General features: G+C 37.6%; 1 protein-coding gene across 30 annotated transcripts in view; it reads left to right on the top strand.

The window, feature by feature from the left end:
- Nucleotides 1-14,467, top strand: part of ABI3BP (ABI family member 3 binding protein) — a 310,231-nt gene that overhangs the window by 193,182 nt on the left and 102,582 nt on the right. For 26 of the 30 annotated variants that reach the window (XM_075194852.1, XM_075194849.1, XM_075194847.1 and 23 more), the window contains 11 exons: nucleotides 1,094-1,165; nucleotides 2,295-2,366; nucleotides 5,089-5,142; nucleotides 5,384-5,452; nucleotides 5,588-5,662; nucleotides 7,729-7,794; nucleotides 7,893-7,973; nucleotides 9,179-9,223; nucleotides 11,170-11,244; nucleotides 12,827-12,898; nucleotides 14,015-14,080. In XM_075194852.1, the coding sequence (XP_075050953.1) occupies nucleotides 1,094-1,165; nucleotides 2,295-2,366; nucleotides 5,089-5,142; nucleotides 5,384-5,452; nucleotides 5,588-5,662; nucleotides 7,729-7,794; nucleotides 7,893-7,973; nucleotides 9,179-9,223; nucleotides 11,170-11,244; nucleotides 12,827-12,898; nucleotides 14,015-14,080 (747 nt within the window). The remainder of the gene's footprint in view (nucleotides 1-1,093; nucleotides 1,166-2,294; nucleotides 2,367-5,088; nucleotides 5,143-5,383; nucleotides 5,453-5,587; nucleotides 5,663-7,728; nucleotides 7,795-7,892; nucleotides 7,974-9,178; nucleotides 9,224-11,169; nucleotides 11,245-12,826; nucleotides 12,899-14,014; nucleotides 14,081-14,467) is intronic. The other 4 variants (XM_075194865.1, XM_075194876.1, XM_075194861.1 and 1 more) reach the window with 3 other exon arrangements.

The following is a 14,467-nucleotide window of genomic DNA, read 5'->3' as shown; positions in this document are numbered from 1 at the left end:
TTTACCCCAGTCCTCAGCAGTCCAATCCCTGTACCTTTTTTCAGATTATCAGTCTGTCCCTGATGTTTTTCCTGGAGAGAAGTGGCTTCTTTGCTGGCCTTCTTGACACCAGGTCATCCTCCAAAAAGTCTTCTCCTCACTGTGCGTGCAGATGCAGGTGCAGATGCACTCTCACCTGCCTGCTGCCATTCCTGAGCAAGCTTTACACTAGTGGTGCCCCAATGCTGCAGCTGAATCGACTTTAGGAGATAGTCCTGGCGCTTGCTGGACGTTCTTGGGCGCCCTGAAGCCTTCTTCATAACTATTGAACCTCTCTCCTTGAAGTTCTTGATGATCCGATAACTGGTTGATTTAGGTGCAATCTTGCTAGCAGCAATATCCTTGCTTGTGAAGCCTTTTTTTGTGCAAAGCAATGATGACTGCACATGTTTCCTTGCAGATAACCATGGTTAACGGTGGAAGAACAATGATTTCAAACACCAACCTCCTTTTAAAGTTTCCAGTCTGTTATTCTAACTCAATCAGCATGATCTCCAGCCTTGTCCTCAACACTCTCACCTGTGTTATTGAGAGAATCACTGACCTGATGTCAGCTGGCCCTTTTGTGGCAGGGCTGAAATGCAGTGGAAATGTTGTTTTTGGGATAAAATTTATTGTCATGGCAACGGGGGACTTTGAAATTAATTGCAATTCATCTGATCAATCTTCATAACATTCTGGAGTATATGCAAATTGCCATCCTAGAAACTGAGGCAGCAGACTTTGTGAAAAATAGTATTAGTTATTTTTGTCTATACAATGTGGGCAACCCCCTCTTGCACCCCAGTCTGTACATGGCGAGTGCAGAGGATCTATGTTTCCGAAAAAAAGTATTTGTTCATTCTCAAAATTTTTGGCCATGACTGTAGTGGCTGCTATTAATTTAACTGTGAAGCGTACTTAACTTGTTAGTGGTTAATAAAGTTAAAGTTGTGTTTGTATTGAGGTTGTCTTCCTGCTGGGGGCTCTTTCTTTGCCAAATGGGTGGGTGAATAGCATTGTGTGTGCCTATGTATATAAAGACAAAAGCATATATTTTCTTTTCTAACCATAGTATATCGGACAACATCCATGTCTTTTAAATCTAATACTCCTGCTACTTCTCAAAGGACACAGTCTACAGAGGGTAACATATTTTTATCTGGCCTGCTATAGAGCAGAAGGGACGCTTGTAATGCCTGCAGATGTATTGCTTATGCATATGTGTTTTTGTTCTTGAATCATCATGTTTCATAATCCATTTATATGTATTTTCTTAGTATCTGCCTGCATTCTCTGTAGGCATACAACAAATAGAGTAGGCATGGCTGTTTAACCAAAGCATGGCCATTGATACAATTGCACGGGCAAAAGTTTATAGTATAGAGTATAACTAGACCGGCGTACTATGTAACCATAATAAAGATGTAAAAAAATATGTTAGCACACAAATTTTCTTTGAACTGATGTAAAATGCTACAAGTTTTTTATAGCCATTGGAACTTCACTTATTTCATAGTATACCTAATTGTTTTATTTGGTTAGATTTTATACCCCCTAATCTGTATTTTTCTCCAGAAACTAACATAATTTTTTCAGAAAGTTTTGGCTATTTCCTTAAATGCTACTTATGAAGTTTTTAGATATTTGTATCACCAACCTAATTTAAATGGCATATTAAACGAACGACACAGCTGTGTGCTATACCTGAAATCCATATGAACATTGCATATTAATTATAGTCACATATATGCAACATGGTATACATTAAAGACCTTCTGTACTCTGGCATGCAGTGCAGTTGTGGAGTATAGTGGCTAGTAAAAGAAACATTGCATGCTGCGTTTCAGGTCAAAGAAAAGGTTTAAAAAATATTGACAGTGTTTTGCTTCTGGATCACAATTGCATTGGACCTATTTGCTGAGCAAACATTTCAAATAACTAGAGAAAGTAAGAAAAGAGAATAGTGTTTGCTGATCACCGTCCTTTCACCCATAAGATATAGGTCAGTTCTGTATGTATGTTTTTCAATCATCATATATGATTGTTGTGTCAATCTTGGTAGTTATAAAAGCCATGTATTCCTTGTGAAAAAAGATTAGTACGGTGTCCGCTATACATTATTGCAATGCTCAGTATCATGCTTTAGATTATGCTGCATGTTAAAGAAACATTTTTTTTGCTTGTTAAAAATTGGCATCAGTGACTTTGGCTGTGACATGGGCTGCAAATCTTGTACAGGAATATTATTAATTAACATCACTATTATTTTACAGCATTAAAGAGAACAGGAGTTTCTCCTGCTCATCCTAAAATACCATTGCCAGAAGAGACATACCCTACTGCTGGTATAGTAATTGCATTGTTCATTGAGTTTACTCAGTATATATAAATACATTTTAAAAGGAAGGTTCCCCATCAGAGATAAATGTATATCTAAAATATTTGCAACACAAAGGCCATGTTTGCTGATACAATTCCTGGCTACTTTCAATTACAAGGTACACTCTGTGTATCTGACATCTGGCTGCTTGAGCCCTATTTCCCACAGTTGCCAAGGGAAATCATTTTAAACCAACATCATATACTGATTCAATCTGTGTTTGCCTGGGGCTGGTGGTAGAGTGTTATCCGTAACTCCTACCATGTAGTGCTCTTGGGTCAACCACCCGACAAAAGCTCAGCCTCCCACCCTACCTCACGTAAATGCTTAATAACAGTGAAGTAGATGAAGTGTAGACGCAGCAGGTGTAACAGTGTTCAGTTATCAGTGATGAAATAGGTGCCAGACCATCTTATGATTAGATAAACAAAGTTGCTTTATTTATTAACTGTTCTTCACCTTTATTCTCTCCAACATAAAACACTTAGTTACAAGAAGTTACTTTTACTATCATCATCATCAACTATTTATGTAGCGCCACTAATTCTGCAGCGATGTACGGAGAACTTACTTGTATCAGTCCCTGCCCCATTGGAGCTTACAGTCTAAATTCCCTAACACACAGACTTTTTAATTTAATAGCAGCCAATTAACCTACCAGTATGTTTGTGGAGTGTGAGAGGAAAACAGAGCACTCTGAGGAAACCCACGCAAACACAGGGAGAACATACAAACTCCACACAGATAAGGCCATTGTCGAGAATCAAATTCATGACACCCGTTGGTGTGCTCACATTCTATGTTCTTACATCTGCCACAACTTCATATAAGGGACAGGTAAAAATGCTGCACTGAAGTTGCCTCACTGAGTGAGCACACAGGCTCTCACACTTGGATCACATGCAGGCCGGGAGTTACAGTACTTGGCTCTAACTTCACACTGTAACTCATCCCTTTGAGGCAGCTTCCTTAATCTCTGGGCTTTAAAACACTTAGGTCCAACAACAGTTCTCTCCACACTCCATGGGGCGTTGCGCCATCTAGATATCACCCCCCCCCCTTTTTGCATATAACAAGGGCAGTGACACACACTCGTGTGCCTCTCTTATTACACCAAACAGTATTTTGATGAAAAGCATAAAAGTTGATATTCATAAAGGGGTGGTACTACAGTGGTAGCATATTTTCACCAAATACATCAGGTGGAAGAACTAGGCTTTGATTACTTTTCTGGGGTCAATTCAAATGACCCAGAAATGAGGGTACAGTTCATGTCCCCATTTCTTTGAATTTCATAAATGAATGTTCGTATCTGTCTTTTAAAGGAAGGCAATAGTAGAGTATTTGGGGGTTTAAGTATTTTACATATGCATTGATTTACAAATGTGGGGTTCCATTTCAATGTGCCATTATCATAGTCTAATATAGTAGTAAATAAAGGAGGATAACAGCCTGCAGGCAAACAGCAAGTTGGAAAGGATCTATTAGGTTAAGCTTTGAGATATTACACTAATGGAAAAAGTTATACTTATCTCTTTGTAGCTGTGGAGCGCTGCATTTAGTGGGTTGCCGTGGTGGTATATCTGGGCTGTGGCCCGTAGCGGATAGGTATGGTGGGAGCATGCTCCGTAGATCTGGTTCGTTCCTTGTTTGCAGGGCTATGGGTACGAGGGGTGGTATTGTGAGTTTAGAAATAGTTTATCAGGGTTCAAGGAACTGAGAAAGGTGGCTTTAATAGGCTGTCAGGGCAGGCAGCGTGCAGGTGGTATGAAGCAGTAGTAGTGTGATTCGGGGAGAAGTGTTTTAGAGTAGCAGATAGGAAGAAGTGGGTAGTGGATAGAAAGAGATTTAGGAGCGTAATTAAGAGGGCAGTGTGAGATAATAACTGAACTAGGGATATGTAGTAGTTTGGAATAGGTGGGGGATGTTATGGATATGAATCTAGTAGTTCAGTAGATCTAATATTCAGTAACACAGTGAATCAGGAATGTTAAGCAGTGGATAGATAGAGGGATAGGTCAAGTAAATAAGTGGTAATGAGTAGAAGGATAAGGTATTAGAGGGGAGAGTAAGTGGACGATATTAGATGTACAGGAAGAGGTAGCTATATTGAAAACAATATATAAAATAAGATATATGTGAACAAATAAGAAATAGATAATATGAAAAATAGGGTGTAATAGAATAAAATCAGGTTGAATAATAGAAAGAAAATGGATTCATTTATAGAAAGATACAGAAATAAAAAAATTGGAAAATAACAGATAAAATAAGTCTAGTGTAAAAGAATATAAAATACAAGGAGATAATGCAAGGTGATCTGCTGGGTGGAGGAAACCGTGTCTGCAGCAGACACATCACCACCCACACCAGCCAAGCGCAATAGTGCACTGTCATACTGATCACACTAATGAAGTCTAGCTGTACGGTTGGTATAGGCAAATGGTGAACAGAAAAGATGCATAAAGCGTTGTAATTGGTTTGGACCCTTTTAACTTATATAGTAACTTATATATAGTAATATACCACATTAAGTTGAATTGTTACTGTTATATGAATCTTGATTTATTATGTCCATACATTTATTTTGCTGCACAAATCACTCATGTTCTATTCCAGCTGAAGACAAGTGTCAGATTCCATGACATGTCCTAGTCATTACTAACAAATACTTTTATTCCGTTTAGTTTTAAAGGACATGCAACCAACTAAACTAGTTGAAGAAACCACCACCATTATGGGTAAATACTCTTCTATCATAGCATTTTAACCATTCATTTTCTTCCATACATTTGGACCAGGTTGCATTTTTCTTTTAGGAAAGTTAGTTATGCAGAATGTTATCTTGTTTTTCTCTGCCAGGTAATAGTCATCTGTGGTCATTTTGAATCAATGTTGTATTCATCTTTTGAGTTTACATAGCGACCTAAGGATGGAAGAATTTAATGAGTTTAGTTTGAGCTCTCACATTTCTATTTCCAGTGCCAACTGAAACTCAAAAAATGTCTCCCAAAAAGATCCATATAACAGAAAGTCCATCCCCTCCAGCCGGTAATAAATACGTTTATTATTTTTGCATCTTCAACACAGCTTTTACTCTAAGCAGCAGTTTTATAGGGAACATGTAATATTAGCCCTACAGACGAGCGATGTGTATTGCTAACCATACTTTTTTATTCCACACAGATCCTAAAACATCCCATCTTGTTCCCCCTGACGTTTTGGGATTTGACATTTTTGAGCATCCCGTGTTACCTTTGGGTAAAGACTTTTGCTTGCTAACAAAATCTCAGTTGGTGAATTTTTCATAAAAGTGCCATACATGTTGTGATCCCGGATTCTTTGTAAGACCTAATCGGCGCAGATTTGTACAATTTATGTGCAATATATTGTGTAATAAATTGTCAAAAGGCTTTTTGAACGCTTACTGTGATTTCATATAGTTCACTATATCCCTTTGTTAGTTTTATTTACAAAAGTAATTGACTTCCTTTTCTTGTTAAAGTGCAGTGAGTCCCTATAAAGCCAATTAACATTTGCAACTAGAATGCACATCCAAGTTCAGGCATTTAATTAATTCAGGCAATACATTCAGAACTAATTTAAAAAATAAAGTTTAATAACATGTTGTGATTTCAAGGGTAGTTGTTGTATTGTTTAATACTCAACAAGTCACATATTCTTGTTCTATAAAATGGGAAATGTGATTTTGATGCTTGATTTTAATATATGTGCAAAAGGGGTAACTACCAGAATCAGTAATGTAGTCTACATTGGAAAATCCCTAAGAGTTTCTATTTCAACCCCATGGTGTCCTGGAAAAATAAAATACATCTTGTGTTAAAGGGGGAATTCTATTCTTTCAAATGAAATGGAAAAGTTAAAAGTTTAAGTTTTGAATGAAAAATAAACTAAATACCATCTTCAATCTTCCAATCTAATACTGACCCTAATATTGTCCGAAAACTGAACCCACTTAGTTTAAAAACTTGGTTTAAACTTAGTTTAAAAACTGATCCAAATCTAACCATAATCATTCCATGAGCTCTAAAAAAAACTATTGTGAGTCCTAAAAGATCTCTGATCTTCTCTTTAAATTCTAAAAACTTTAACAGACTCATTTGTACCATTGAGAACATATTTGTTCTTGAGAAACTTGATAAAGTCTAATTTTGAGATCTAGCCACAAATTTCTTCTTGTGTTTTGAAAAGGGAGTTTGAGGCCTACCTATGCGCGATATTTGCTCTGGGACAGCTGATGTCTTCAAGTCACCATGGATACAGTAAATTGACAAGATTTGACATCTGTCACTAGAATGTGGATTTGTTTTCCCAGTGCTTCTATACTGATCCAAAATAGTCGCCTCCAGAACATCTTGAACTATAAGAGCATCCTAATAATATTTGCAGTCATTAGCCATTGAAGCTAATAATCTACATTTGGTCTCAAATACCTATTTTGAGTTAAGTAGCAACAATTTCACAAGGGTGTATATAAAGTGGCTGTGATTACTTACAATGTTATTCTATTGAATGGATATTAGACCATGGGGTAAATTTATAAAGCTGTGAATTTCTGGCAGGTTTGAAACGTCACAATGTTGCTTATAGCAACCAATCAGATTCTAGCTATCATTTTGTAGAATGTACTGAATAAATGATAGCTAGAATCTGATTGGTTGCTATAGGCAACATCTCCACTTTTCAAACCTGCCTGAAAATTTGCAGCTTGATAACTTCACCCCATGTTTTTTTAATCATTTAATTAATTAAATTTTTTATATAATTTTAACTTGAAATATATATAGTACATTGAATAAAAGAAATTCATGTACTGTTCTATGAAATTAAGGATTCTCTCAGACACAGAGATCTTTGGGCCATGTATCTGCTGCTAAATGATTCATATGCTGAGATGTCAAAATCTGTTCTCAGGGGCTCCAAAAACAGTGTAGGGAAAAGGACCTTTACACGCTACCTTTTTGGCTTTGTTACATCTTGTCAATTTTGAAATTGCCTATAATATCCACAGTTTCCAACACTTGGGAAAATGTAATGGAGACCAATGGGAACGCCTGTCAAGGGACTATGTCAGCTTTGAGATGCGTTAATGAACGCGTCTGCAAGGTACTTTAAAGTGAGGTCAAATTACCTAGACATCAGTGAGCGTTGTTTTGCAATCGTGTGTGTAACCTATAAGGTATACCTGTGCATGTTGCATCTCTCCTATAGATATTGAGTACACGTATTTAGTAGCAACAACTTAAAATATGGAATTAACTTTCTGCAACCAAGAACAATCTGTAAGAGGAATCTTTGTCTTTCAGTGCCAAATAAAACAGAAAAAGTTATTCCTCTTAAATCCGACAAAACTGCTCCACCTGCAACTGCTGGTAAATTTCTATTAACTTTATTTTTACTTGGAAAAAAAACAAATATTTAATAATTCAGAATTTCCCTTTGCTCATACATTTTGTTATATTCTAAACAGTGCCAAAAGCAATGCAAACCAAAGGGATGCCTATAAACTTGATTAGAATTCATATATTTGAGGATCCAACAGTTCCAAGTGGTAAAGTGGCCTGCTTTTAAACTGGCACGACGTGCTTGTTTTCCTCTCTTCCATATGCCCGATTCTTCCTTCCCAATAGTGTAAAAATATGCACGAATGCTTTGAAATTCTCTGTCATTAATATCTTGCAAATGTCTTGCAAATCTATAATTTCCATAAGTTTACAGATGGAGCAGAAATTGTTACCATCAGCTGCACAGATGGAGCAGAGATTATTGCAGTAAACTGTATCGAGACCCATTTGTTTGCAAATAAGGCAGGCTCTTCATAGCAAAATGAATTGGACATCTACAAGATAGTATGAATTCATTGTGTAGTCTTTAGACATGGTGCACGGTTGACAAAATAAGCTATGCTCCACCTGTAAATGCATCGCTGTGAGATACAAGTGCTCACTCCTGCACTAGAACACTGTGCCCCAGGGCGTAATCTTTTCTATAGATTTATATTTTTCATTTAAAATCATACTTGCCATCTCTCCCTGAATGTCAAGGAGATTCCCTGAAATAGGGGTGATATCCCTCACTCCCTGAAGAGTCTGGCATTCTCCCTGATGCTGAGCCAGTACAAGACGTGGTTGGCTTCGCCTTCTGTGGCATGATGACACAGTTCAGAATTTGTGTCCTATGTCCATGTATTGATACCTATGGAGGTGGCCATTTTCATGGAGACCAAGATTTAGTGAAAGACTGACAGGTTAGACAACATGACTTCAGTAATGGAGACGAAATGTAAAAGACACTTCAGTCTCTAGAGATTCATTAGCTGCTTTTCTTTAGTTGCCTACTCTCCCGGAATGTCTAGGAGACTCCCGCATTTAATTTCTGGGAGACCTCTCGGGAGAGCAGGGCAACCTCCAAGTTCTCGCCCCCGCAAAAGATAAGTGGTGGGGGACGGGGCTTAATGACACAAATATTGTGTCATCTTAACCCCACCCCCTGCTGTAATTGTCCAAAATTGTGACAATCGTTTAGGGGGCGGCACCAAAATGATGCGATTCATCAAGCTCGCCCCCACATGCCCACCTCACCCGGGATCTCCCTGAAGCCAACGAGGAAAAGTTGGCAAGTATGTTTAAGATGCATGTATATTGCAACCTTTTTTTTCATTCTATGCTTTTTTTCCTATTAGATAATCTCATAATGATCTCTTTAGTGTCTTATTGCAGTGAAAAGTTTGTAACAACTGTTCTATTTATTTTTCAGCAAAAATTGAGACACAAACTACTTCACCTCCAACACCTAAAACAAGTCAGTCAAATAAAGTTTCACGCTCAAAACCTAGTAATTGAGCTATTTTATAATTAGTTGTCTATTCAGGTCAAGACTGGCTTCTTATTTTCCTTGTATTTGTGAAAAGGCTAGTGATTGGTGTTTCTTTAGTTATGTTTATTTAGTTGTGTTTTATTGAATATAGTCACAAATTGCTATCACAAATGAAAATCAATTTTCTCTTTTTTTTAAAGCAATGACATTAATTATTCCAATGCCTTGGAAGGGAACAGTTTTAGTTATTGTTTGCAATAACCAAGCTCCCACAGCTGTCTTCTGTTCCAAAATATTCCCTGGAAATTTTTGTCGTTTATAATGTCCCTGATTTTTACATTTTGACCAATTGCAAATGTCCTATTTTCTAAATGTTAAACGCAATTCCGAAAGCTTCATTATTGTATACTATTAGTATGTACCTTCCCAACCTTGCAGCCATCTTTTCCTGGGTTTGCCTCACAGCACCGGCAAAAAAATGGCTGTGTAATGCTATGGATGGGAGGTGTGGGTGGCAGGGGGGCAGATTGTAGCCTCTGATTGGTCTTGCCACTCGCACCCACCTCTGCAGCAATTTTAAAGTTACAAACTTAAATGTTCTGCCACATAGTTGGTAATGCATATTTAACATCAGTTATGTTTTGGGAGGGGGGGGTTAAAAGTTAATATAAGTACATTTTTATCAGTTAAGAGCATTTAAAATACCAAACAGTATGTTAAATAAATTTTAGTAAACTGAAGCCATGATGTCGATTGTAGAGAGAAGGCATAGCAACCAACTTTTTAAAATGATTGGGGAGCTCAATCATTCCCCCCATATGACTGAAAAATTCCAGGCAGAAACATGGTCAGTGACTGCAAGTACACAAATTTTGGGGTGCTCAAGTACCCACAACACCCTCAGAGCAGGGTCCTATGCTCTAAGGTCTGTCTCACATGACATGATTAGAAGCATTGACTCGGCAGCAAAATGTTGACAACTATGAGTTGCCATAAGAGCTCCAGGGGGTAAATGTATAAAGCTGCGAGTTTCTGGCAGATTTGAAAAGTGGAGGTGTTGCCTATAGCAACTAATCAGATTCTTGCTGTCATTTTGTATAATGTACTAGGTAAATGATAACTAGAATCTGATTGGTTGCTATAGGCAACATCTCCACTTTTCAAACCCGCCAGAAACTTGCAGTTTTATACATTTATCCCCTGGTGTTCAATTAGTAATGGGGATATACACAATCTAAGGCTAAATAGCATATTCAATTATAATAACATTGTTTCCCCTCCAAAGAGGGTGAACTTCACAATTTCCAAAGTGAAGGTACAGTGCAAGTATACTCTTCTCATTTAGCACCCTGCACCTTCTTTTGCATGACTGCACCATTTTGGTCACATATCGATGGGCAATATAGGCACCAATTTGTTCAGGTTGTTTTACACATCCATCTTGATTTGTAGTCTACAGCTCAGCATTTGGTCAAAGCACTAGTTATATATAAGGAACACACTTATCCACCCTGATCTTCCTGTCATCCAGGCATCCAAAAGATACAGCCATTCTGCACAAATCTGTGACAAGCAGTATAAAGACAGACATAGTCCAGCCAAATGCAGGGTAAAAACAGCTTTAGCATCTTACTGTGCTAATGTTTGCTTTGTAAATTAACAACATTGGATAGTAAGCAGCAATTTTCATATTCCTGACGATGGCAGGAAGCTAATCATCTGCAAGTTATGTCTTCAAATACCTAATGGAAAGTTCCACGAAAGGGGATCTATGAGGTTATGGAAGGTACCAGTTAAGGGTTTTTGCTTTCACTTCCTGTCAGGAAAATTCTACTTGGCCCCATTCACATAGCCAAAAATGTAACATATGCAGCAATTTGCCTTAATAAATGTTTACTATAATCCAGCATTTATTCTGCTCTCTCTCACAGCTTCAAAATCAACACACTGGGTACCTATAAATGTTATTAGGCTTCATATCTTTGAAGACCCAGATGTCCCAAAGGGTAACAAGCCATTCATATTTACTTCTGTGGTTTGGTTTCTGTGCTAAGTATACATACATGGGCAAATGATTCCCATACCAAGAGTGACTTTACTGTCATTTCTAAACATGTAGTACACACTAATATTGAATTAAGTCCACCAAGATAAATTAGTTCTCATTCACCCTATTATTTGTGCAAGGGAAGGCAAACTAAGAAAGTCTCCATTGAAGTAATAGAAATTCATTTTTTTCGGTCTAGAAATCATTACCCTACAAGCAGCCAGATCTGTCACATTTGGATGTACATAGACATGTATTGCCAAATCTGAAATATTCAGACGTTCACCATCCAGGTTAGAGATCCAGAACTGCCAGCACTACATGGTGGGATGATGATCGCATGCACGGTCAATTGCGTCTACCATCCATCTTGTTTGACACCAGATGTAAATCAGTGTCAGCGGCCTTCTTGTGCCCATATGTGCAGTAGTTTGTTTTGTTTCCAATTGGTTAGTTAGTAAGTGATATACATACAATACACACACGATTGCATGGATTTGCAAAGACACGTTCAAATGCAGTTAATTGGCCTGAACATTACAATAACTGTTTTTCAATTTTTATGATACAACCCCTCCTTTAGACAATACAATGGGGTGAATGTATCAAGCTGAGAGTTTTCCAGCGGGTTTGAAAAGTGGAGATGTTGCCTATAGCAACCAATCAGATTCTAGCTATCATTTTGTAGAATGTACTAAATGATAAATAGAATCTGATTGGTATTTCAAACACGCCGGAAAACTCTCAGCTTGATACATTTGCCCCCAGGGCCCTCTTAAGAACATCTTGGGCCCCCAGGCACAGCAGTGCACCGGGGCCCCTATATATACAAAAAAACCCCAAATTATTATATATATGGGCCCTGCAGCCCAGGGGGGCCCGTCGGAGGCAGGAAAAAAAAAAACCTGATAAAAAAGAAGAAAATACTTACCTTGCGGTCAGCTGGCGATCCGGCTCCCTCTCTGGTCTCCTCCTCCATCGCGCTCCACAATGGATGTCGGGCGCGACGGAGGAGGAGACCATGGAGGGAGCCGGATCGCCAGCTGACCGCAAGGTAAGTATTTTCTTCCTTTTTTAGGTTTTTTTTTTCCTGCCTCCGACGGGGCCCCCTGGGCTGCAGGGCCCCCGGGCACCTGCCCATTGTGCCCAATGGGAAAGACGGCCCTGTTTACCCCAATATGTGGTTCATCCACTGTTGTTGTCCAACATGCTTTGCTGTGGGATCTTTATACGAGTAGACATAAATATTATCTTTGCTGCACTCCACAGTAAAGGCAGTCTCAAGGATGAGGATCATATAATTGAGCAATGTTTCTGTTGAATTTGCTTATTTGCATTTTTCTTTCCTGCAAGACAACCATAGAACAGAATAGATTTACTGCAACACATATGTTAGGTGTTCTGTGCTTGCTTTAAATCCTCAAATCTCTTTGCCACACCATAGGCATGATAAGAATATATGCAATACTGTCCCACTTTTTTTCTTATTTTTATTTAATTGGTTAACTAGCTAGCACTACTAAATATTTTATTTCTTTCAGTTCCTAACACAACAATAGCTCCTTTACAACCCACAACAACAAAAAGTCCTGAAAGTCCTCATTCAAAGCCTGGTAAATTTTGTGTTTCAATTGCAGTAGTTAGATTAGCATTTCTATAAATCTGTGTATCTTTCTATGACCTAATTCACCTTAGTGATTGTTGGCTGTACCTGTGCCTTAAACTATAAGCTAATGTACTAACATATCCCTAGATCTGCATTATGGGTCATATTCAATTACTCTAGCGCCACCAGAATGATCGCGAAGGCACTCCGCAGTGATGTAACATCGCTGATTCCTCTTCTCCCCCCACCATAGGGGTGTGAGGATAAATCCACGATGTTGATGTACTGTAGTATCGGAAAACATGTGCAGCGGCAATGTTCAGGGGATCATTGCGGCTAATTGAATATGTCCCTATAAGTGATGTGTTCATTTTTAATTTGTGGCCTGGTAGATAGTCATTTGTTTTGCTCATGAATTCAGAGCTCCTGAATTGGTTATCCTATACCTTTCACAATGCACCTTACACGTAGATGTGTACAGCAAAAATCATTAGACACACATGTATCTAATGCTGCCCAGAAATAGTCAGGCTATTTGACTGTATTTTATCAAATTGGCTCGACATTGCCAAAATAACCAGTGATACTAATGGAAATCAGGGATTTATAATATTTTAATTAGACATTAAAGAAAATGTAGCTAATGTCAGCGCTTGTTATGTGTGTGCGAACATCGGCTGGCCGCACTTATTGGGCCATATGTCACCATGTCGTTAAGCTGAACATGCCCTGTGTATAAGCACCCTTACTTCAGTCATACTAGTCATAGTAGTAATACTAGGGTCCATAAAATTGGAATAACGTGACATCTGTTCTTATTTTCAGTCTTGAGGCATTTATAAAGCCTCAGAACAATAACGTGACATCCAAAAACATTTATGTTCTTGAAATTATGTGTCTTGAGTATTTATTTTACTTTCATGAATCTGGGCATGGTTTTTATTGCTAATAATAGCTGAAATGTATCACACTATTAACACATCATTATTAATATGTTTCATCTATATTCCATATTATCATTCCATGTGTAGTGTATAACCAGATCAAAACATGACAATCATTCTTGGATTTTCAAACATTGTTTTCCATGAAAAAGACATAACTAACAGGGATTTTTTTGCAGTTCCAACTCAAAAGATTTCACAACGAATAAGCAAAAAACCCAAACCAACTCCTCATGCAAAACCTGGTAATGCATTTACATGTACCTGAAAGTTTAAATATGTTAAATCCTACTCAGTGTCTCTCTAGATTTTAAGGGCCTACTAACCCTTAAAATACAAGTTGATGTATGTAAAATAACTGATAAAAGCATATATGTATATGTGTGTATATGTGTATATGTGTACATAATATATATATATATATATATATATATATATATATATATATATATATATATATATATATATATATATATATACAGAGGGAGAGATAGCTAAAAACAGTACAGTGCTCCGTATTTACATTTGCTCTGTATTTGAATATGATCTCAAACATTTCAAATTCTCCAAGGTATAGGAATATTTATAGACATACACATACACAGTATATGTGGCATAATTTCTACATTTAG

The sequence above is a fragment of the Mixophyes fleayi genome, chromosome 2, assembly GCF_038048845.1.
Source record: "Mixophyes fleayi isolate aMixFle1 chromosome 2, aMixFle1.hap1, whole genome shotgun sequence".
Classification (NCBI taxonomy): Eukaryota; Metazoa; Chordata; class Amphibia; order Anura; family Limnodynastidae; genus Mixophyes; species Mixophyes fleayi.
The sequence above is the reverse complement of the archived record's forward strand: the minus strand, read 5'-3'. Positions and strand labels throughout refer to the sequence as shown.